The 8544-nt window shown below is 41.2% G+C and overlaps 1 protein-coding gene across 1 annotated transcript; it reads left to right on the forward strand.

Moving 5' to 3' along the window:
- Nucleotides 1-1259: 1259 nt before the first annotated feature.
- LOC132017717 (putative olfactory receptor 1F12P) lies at nucleotides 1260-2204 on the forward strand. The gene has a single exon (XM_059399689.1). The coding sequence runs from the start codon at nucleotides 1263-1265 to the stop codon at nucleotides 2202-2204; it is 942 nt and encodes a 313-aa protein (XP_059255672.1). The 5' UTR covers nucleotides 1260-1262.
- The last annotated feature ends 6340 nt before the right edge of the window (nucleotides 2205-8544 follow it).

Below are 8544 nucleotides of genomic sequence, written 5' to 3' on the forward strand. Positions count from 1 at the left end.
CATGGCTTCATTTTTTCTGTGATGTGAAGGGACATACTGGAACCTGACCCTCCCAGTTATGGCTGGGTCACCAACAACTTGCATTTATTAAGTAATCATTCTTTGCTGAGAATTTTGCACATATTGAGTCATTTCATTTGTACAACAACCTTTAAGGCAGGTGTCATTATCACACAAAGGAGAATTAAGATTGTAAGATTTGGGGTGATTAAGTGCCTTGGTCACCCAACCCACAAGTAATGGGGTCTGGTTCCAACTGGGCCAGCCATAGCCCACATTCTCCAAGAACTTTTCTAACTCTCAGGGAGCCCTCCGTTCTTGGGCAACTATCTCATCTGTGGATGTGAATGTTTGTCTTCTTAATTGTTTTCCAGGGTAGTATTTTTCATCTACATTTTGATCCAAGTTTCAGGAACTTTCCATTGAATTGTGTTTTCTATAACACCAAGACATGCAGCACCCAAAGTAACCACGATATCTTATAAACATAAACCCAGTTTTTTGTAGTTATGGTTAAAATGCTACAAAAAAAAAAAAAAACACTGAAAGGGAATCCTGTAAATGTGCCCCCTCCTTTGATATAACTTTCTCTGTGTTCTTTTAGTTTTAACTACTAAAACTAAAGTAGTTACTACGTGTGTTATATAACTTTTTAACTATTTTGTAAATAATTTCCTATGTTGCTCATAGTCTTCATGTAAACTATTTTGGGGAGGCTTAATTTTTTTATGCTTGTCAAACATGTTACTTTATTTCTCTTTCAAATTTTAAAAAGCTAAGATGGTTTATCTTCTTATAAATCCTAAATGGTAGATGTCTGACGGATGGCTCATAGGATATTGGATAAATATCTGGAAATTTTTTCTCCTTTAAATCTCAAAGTTTGGCTTACAGTCAGTGTGTCAGACTCATGGATGTGTTCCAACACGGGGCTAGTAGCCAGGAAACCACACAAAGTGCAGAGTGTACAAGAGCCACTATGGACATCACAGGTAGGAAGAGGGAGAGGTACGAAGGTCACTTGGACGTCCTGGTGAGGTGAGGGAGGATAAATGAAAAGTCGGCTGATGAAATGGAAAGACATACCCACGGTCAGCAAAGCTCAGGAGAAAGTACCAGAGAGGAGGCAGGATGGCCTAAAGAAATATTTAGTAAAGGAGACAAGACTAGGTGAATAGACAAAAAAAGGTGGGGAGGGGATTTTTTTTTTTCCTGTCAAAAGTATTTCATCCTCTTGGTTTTCATGCAGATATATCCACTCAATGGAAAAAGGAAACCAAACCAGTGTCTCTGGATTTCTCCTCTTGGGCTTTTCAGGTTGGCCAGAGCAACAGGCTCTCCTCTTTGTATTTTTTCTGTGTCTCTACCTAACAGGGCTCTTTGGAAACTTGCTCATCTTGCTGGCTATCGTCTCAGACCATCGCCTCCACACACCCATGTATTTCTTCCTTTCCAATCTCTCTGTGGTAGACATCTGTCTCCCTTCATCTACTGTCCCCAAGATGCTGCTGAACATCCAAGCACAGACTCAGACCATCTCCTACCCTGGCTGCCTGGCTCAGATGTATTTCTGTATGATGTTTGCCAATATGGACAACTTCCTTCTCACAGTGATGGCGTATGACCGTTATGTGGCCATTTGTCACCCTTTGCATTACTCCACCATTATGACTCGGCGCCTTTGTGCCTCTCTGGTGGCTGTGCCTTGGGTCCTCGCCACTTTGAATCCCCTCTTGCACACCCTCATGCTCACCCGTCTGCACTTCTGCTCTAACAACATCATCCACCATTTCTTCTGTGATATCAGCTCTCTCTTCCCCCTCTCCTGTTCTGACACCAGTCTCAATCAGTTCATAGTTCTGGCTGCGGTGGGGCTGATCTTTGTGGTACCTGCAGGATGTATCATGGCATCCTATATCTTCATCATCTCTGCTGTGATGAAAATCCCTTCTGCTCAAGGAAAACTCAAGGCTTTCTCCACCTGTGGATCTCACCTTGCCTTGGTCATTCTTTTCTATGGCGCAATCACAGGAGTCTATATGAGCCCCTCATCCAACCATTCATCTGAAAAAGATTCAGCCACATCCGTGGTCTTCATGGTCATAGCCCCTATGTTGAATCCCTTCATATACAGTCTAAGAAACAGTGAGCTGAAACGGGCATTAAAGAAGGCTGTAGGTCAGACCAAAACCATATCCCAGTGATCTGTACTGACTGAAAGGCGTTCAACCGGAAGCAAATCCTCATGGGTTCATCATTTTCATTCTAGTCATAGTTACAAAGCTGTTATAAAATACCTAACTAAACTTGGCAATGACCTAAATTTGCTACCTAATCACAGGCCTTATATATTTGAGTTCCTGAAGGTCTTATTGTTGTGGGCAAACACATTCAGACGAAGCCCCTGAAAATCACAGTAAGAATATGAGATCAACATTTGAATGCATGGTAAAGAACTCCCAGATGGCTCAGGTCAACACAGAAACGTACCATGGGGAGTGTGGAATACAGCAGCCCCCGCAGGCCTGTCCTCCGGGAGTAGACAAGAGTGATGTAACCCCATCGTCATGCATGAAAAACAATAGAGAGGAAAACTATTATGTAATAAAAGGTTCAAATCATAACTGCAATGAGAGGTTAAAGAGAAAAGATATTGGTGAGGGTATGAGAGGTCAAGCAAAGCTTTGAGAAAAAAGCCGCACTTGATCTGGATCCAGGACGTAGGTGATTTTTACATAGAAACAATGAAAATGGGGTGCCTGGGTGGCTCAGGGGGTTAAGCCTCTGCCTTCAGCCCAGGCATGATCCCAGGGTCCTGGGATCAAGCCCTGCATCGGGCTCTCTGCTCAGCAGAGAACCTGCTTGCTCCTCTCTCTCTGCCTGCCTCTCTGCCTACTAGTGATCTCTGTCAAATAAATAAATGAAATCTTAAAAAACAACCAAAAAAAAAAAAAAAACAGAAAAGAAACAATTAAAATATTCCAAATCCAGGAGAAAGCCTTGTAGGTAAGCAGGAGCATGGTATGTGTGAGTAAGTGTATTGAATAAATTAATCTGGACTGGTGAAGGAGCCAATGAGGGATTGGTGGGAATGAGGGGATGGATTATTTCTCACCCTAATGTTTTTTATATTTAGTCATATTTTATGATTATATTGTATGTATTTCCTATAACCTGTCTTTATTCCCTGGTGTAAAAAGCACCACTTATATCTTCCTTGTATATATGTATATAAATCTTATGATGGTGGCAAAGAATGCCTGGAAGACTATTAATCATCATTTTTAAAATTAAAAGTCTGGGGCACCTGGGTGGCTCAGTCTGTTATGCATATGACTCTTGGTTTGGGCTCAGGTCACGATCTCAGGGTCATGAGATCAAGCCCCACGTCTGGCTCCACACTTGGTGCAGAATCTGCTTGAGATTCTTTCTCTTCGTCCTCCTCTGCCTCTCCCTCTGTTCATGCTGTCTCTCTCTCTCTCTAAAATTAATTAGTTAATTAATGAAACATCTGTGCTGTTATTTAGAGTTGCCTATATGAGAAACGACTGCACCAGCAATTGATAACATTTGCCTCTGTCATATTTGATTCGGAACTCATAGCTGATTTACAGATTGTTTTCTGGATCCATTGTGCTGTCCAGCACCATGAAAAGTGCCTTTTTCCATATGCCATATGTCCCATATTTTAAGTCATACTATCCAAAACATCTCTTCAAAGTTGGTTAAAAAAAAAAAGGTAAATAAATAAAATGCTCAATCATTTTCATATATGTAATAATTAACAGGCAGAAATAAAGATAAAAACTGATTTTTTTAAAATCCTGCTATAAATGTTTGTTTTGTTTCTTTATGATGAAAAGACCATTTACAAGTTACCCTTGTGTTTTATACTTTTTTCTTATGAGATTGAGATCAGAAAATTTTGCTGGAGCTTGGAAGGACTCATGTAAGCAGCACTGACCGGATGGGACAGAGCAGCACTAGCTCTAAGGGACCCATCGAATCCCAATTCGCAGTCTCTTGAAAGACCTTTGTATGCATCAGCTTTCTTAGTTGCAAAGAAACAGAAATCGATGCTGCTTAATTAAGCAGAAACAGAATTTAATCAGAGTGTTGGGTAATTCATAAAGATGCTCGGAGGGCTGGAGAACCAGGGCCACGAGCACCTCGTGAAGGCGCACTCGTGAGTTGTGTCCTCCCGCCGTGTCGGCTTTATTCAGTCGTAAAGCGAAGGTAAGTCACAATTGTAAGCAGGTTCAGGATTGCAAACGCAAGGACAGCTGACCACGTGATTACACCTGGCTTCTGACACACCTGGCTTCTGACACAGGACGAGCAGCAGAGCAGAAGACAAGCCACCCCGCAGACCCGGTAACAGGAGGGCGCGGGAAGTCAGCGAACCACACGCGACGTCAGCTCGTGCGCGCGCAGTTGGCATAAGGCCTGGTCGGGTCCCGGGTCCGGTCCCGGTCGGGTCCCGGGTGGGGTCCTGGGTCCGGTCCCGGCCCGCTCCCGCGCTGACGCTTCTGGTGTTCCGGCGGGGCGCGCGCTCGGCTCTGTGCGGAGATCCACGCGGCAGAGGCTCCAGCGGCTGCTGCCTGTCTTAAGCTCGGACGCAGAGGGGCCAGGCCTGAGGCGTCTGGCCGTCTGCTGCCCAAATCCTCCCTTTTAAAGCGTGGCTCAGTGGGTTAAGGCCGCTGCCTTCGGCTCAGGTCATGATCCCAGCGTCTGGGGTCGAGTCCCACGTCGGGCTCTCTGCTCCGCAGGGAACCTGCTTTCTCCTCTCTCTCTCTGCCTGCCTCTCTGCCTACTTGTGATCTCTGTCTGTCAAATAAATAAATAAAATCTTAAAAAAAGACAAATAAAAATAAAAATAAAGGGATTTAACCGGTCTTGGGTCTCCGCAGGCTCCTCTGGTTCTGCGCATTATCAGTTGTAGGGTAGAGGCTGACGTTGGTCCGAGCGGTAAACCCCGCTGCGGTAACCTTAAGCGCTTGTGTCGCTGCTGGGCACAGGCCCTGCCGGACACAGGCTCCTGCTTGACGGGAAAGACTCCGTTTTGCTCTCTTCGTGCACACCAGGATTCCTCCTGGCAGGTTCTGTAAGGGACACGCGGGAATCAAGTATGTCTTAGGGCAGGATGGGAGTAGTAGTAGTTCGGTAACATAGCAAAGGTACAATTAGGTTGTTTAACCAAGTTTTCAGTCGAAATCAAACAAAATCAATAAAATTCAAACCATGTAAGGTAAAGAGTACACCAAATCCAAACAAGATAGGTATATTAAAATGAATCAAGCAAACTCAGATAAAAACTCCAATTCAAGGGGCGCCTGGGTGTCTCAGTGGGTTAAAGCCTCTGCCTTTGGCTCTGGTTATGATCCCAGGGTCCTGGAATCGAACCCCACGTTGGGCTCTCCGCTGTGCGGAGAGCCTGTTTCCTCCTCTCTCTCCCTGCCTGCCTCTCTGCCTACTTGTGATCTCCGTCTGTCAAATAAATAAATAAAATCTTAAAACAAAAAAAAACACCCTCCAACTCAAAGTCATATCTAACTGAATAAAGTCAGACAAAAAGAAGGTAAAAACACAAAAAATATGTACAAAATCTTCAACATAGGCTCTCGGCATATCCAGAAAAGAACAATGAGGGTATGGTTAATCAAAGTCTTTCCTTGATTTTTTTTCTTGTTAAGTTTAAGAGTGCATAATATTCTAATAGCATATTTAATAAGATATATAACAAAAATGGTAACTAAAACTAATAGAAGAATTTCCTTAATAGATTCCCAAACATGTGTAGAGAGAGAATTCTATCCCATCTTTTGTTATTTTAAAGGATTATGGTCAGACCACGAGCCAGAAAAAAAAAAAATCACATATTTGAAGGGTTTTGCTAACAATTCTACAAAGGAAATTTTATTTATTTATTTAGTAAGAATTTTATATGATTTCTTATGTAAGTTTTCTCTGTCTTTGTTTAATGCAACTGAGTTAGTATGAATGGGGGCTGAAGCAGCATGAAGGGCCTGCGTGGCGTGTGTAAAGTGCATTAGCTTGTTGCTTAAGGTTTTATGGGCTACTTTGAGTTCTTCCATGTTTTCGTCCAAAAGTTGATCAATTTTGTCAGTTTTATCCCCAGGCATTTCTGTTTATTTTAGCATGGCAAGATGTTGGGAAATCTTTGTATGAATATTCTGAGATATAGGTGCCCATTTTGGTAATATTTATTAAATGTTATGTTAATAGCATACAATATTTAATACATTCATTGTGATGATAGTAGTAGCTTTCATTTTAGTATGATTAAAGAATGTAACCTCTGAAGAATCATTAGCCCAAATTAACCAATTAAAGTGTCCCATGTCCAAAAACAATGTCAACAGATGTTCTTGTTAAAGGAAAAAGATTAGCTTTGACTTCCAACTCATGCCAGGTATAGTACGTTATTAGGCCCCTGAAATGCCATTTCTTTGGGTAATAAATATCCATCAATCCACAGGGGTGCATGTGTTGCTAGAAGTGTAGTACCACCATATGTTTGCTGTGACACAACTTATGTGTCATATGCTAGTAGGCTTTGACCTCCTAATAGTCTTAACAGTGAAAGTTTGCATTGCCCTGTATTGTCACAACCGATGGTCTCGAGGTGTCTAATTGTAAAAGAGATTCAGCCCAGTCAGAAGAATACATTTTTCCTGTTACTTTAATGTTTCTAATATCATTCCATGCTCTCTCAAGAAGGTCATTGATTCTGTAACAACTATTTTTTAATTGTTCATTCAAATAAAAATTTTTCAGATTAAATAAATTTTGTTGCAGACCTGAACCTTATGGTAATATTATAATTAAATTCCAGTTGGTGTGCATGACAATCATAACTAGTTGAGACAATAGAATGCAATACTTTAAATGCTGAGGAAATTTTGAAACCTCAGTTCTCAGCCATAAACATCTAAATGGAATGCAGAGAAATCTTATTAATTAAAGATCCAACAGAAAAGTTAGGATAGCAAAATAAACTGAAAGACTGCAACAGAAATTAATGAATCACATAACAGGGGGAAAAAAAGACTTAAAAACTAAATCTAAGAAAATAAAAACTAAATCTAAGAGATGGATATCTTTTTTTTTTTTAAGAGATGGGTATTGATATGGGAAACAAAGGCAGGAGAAAAATTATTAAATTTCCTTACTACCTAGAGCCCACAGACAAATCCTTGAAACGGGCAGAGTGACATTCCCCTAGGGACTCAACTGCCTCAATGTTAATATTTCGCTAAGGGCAAAAGGCAATCCTAAACTGAACCCCTTCCCCCAACCAGGATCTGCTTTAACAGAAGTCTGCTTTAATATATAAAAAAGTAAGTCTGCTTTAACATATAAAAATACCTTTAGAAATTTCCTTTATCTCTAAATTTCCTTTATCTCTAAACCGCCCAAGATACACGTTGACAATCATCCCCCAAGCATAATGGCCCACTAATTTACATCTGAAGTGTCTCATGACTAAGGTTTCCTTAGACAATAATAAATGACCTTTTCTCAACAATAGCCAGCCCCCTTGAGGTCCTGGAAACCTTGCTTCCAAAATTCCTCAGAGACTTATGCTCTCCCTAACCCCCTCCCAACTTGAAAGTATATAATGGGCCCCTCCTCTTGACCACAGTGTAGTTCTCTCTGCCTGTCCTGTCCCTGTGCTTTAATAAAACCAAATTTTGCACCAAAAGCAAAAATTTTGCACCAAAGAGGTCTCAAGAACTCTTGTATAATTTTTTTTTTTTTCCTAAGTGAATGAAGCTGGGGCACCTGGGTGGCTCAGTGGGTTAAGCCTCTGGTCATGATCTCAGTGTCCTGGGATGGAGCCCCCACCGGGCTCTCTGCTTAGCAGGGAGCCTGCTTCCCCCCCCCCCCTTCTCTCTGCCTGCCTCTCTGCCTACTTGTGATCTCTCTCTCTCTGTCAAATAAATAAATAAATTTTTTTAAAAAGTGAATGAAGCTAAGTGCTGTGTGCATGAAGTTTGTTATATTATTTTTTATTCTTGTCAATATCTTTGAATCCATTCACAGCTTTTAGAAAATTGAAAAGAAGAAAAAAGAGAAAATGGAAAGTAAATATCACGCAAAAAATATTTGGGGAAATTTCCAGTCCTAAATTTGTGTATTATCAGACTGAAAGGTTCTACTGACTATCCAGTATTGTGAATGAAAAAACTCTCTCACCAGGACATAGTACTGTGAAATTTAAGAACATCAGAAATAAAGAGAAGATCATAAAAGCTTCCAAAATGAAATAGATTACATTTTACATACATACATACTAGAGGTCCCTGCCACATCAACATTATAAAGAGAGCCATTGCATGGTGTTTCACTGTATAGACTGACTCTCACCAGTCTCTTATTGATGGACTTTGGGAATATTCACACACACACCCCTTTTTTTGGAGATTGTATGTATTTATTTGTCAGAGAGAGAGCCCACACAAGCAAAAGTGGCAGGCAGAAGGAGAAGCAGGCTCCCCACTGAGCAGGGAGCCCAATGCG

The sequence above is a fragment of the Mustela nigripes genome, chromosome 5 (genome assembly GCF_022355385.1).
Source record: "Mustela nigripes isolate SB6536 chromosome 5, MUSNIG.SB6536, whole genome shotgun sequence".
In the NCBI taxonomy this organism is placed as follows: Eukaryota; Metazoa; Chordata; class Mammalia; order Carnivora; family Mustelidae; genus Mustela; species Mustela nigripes.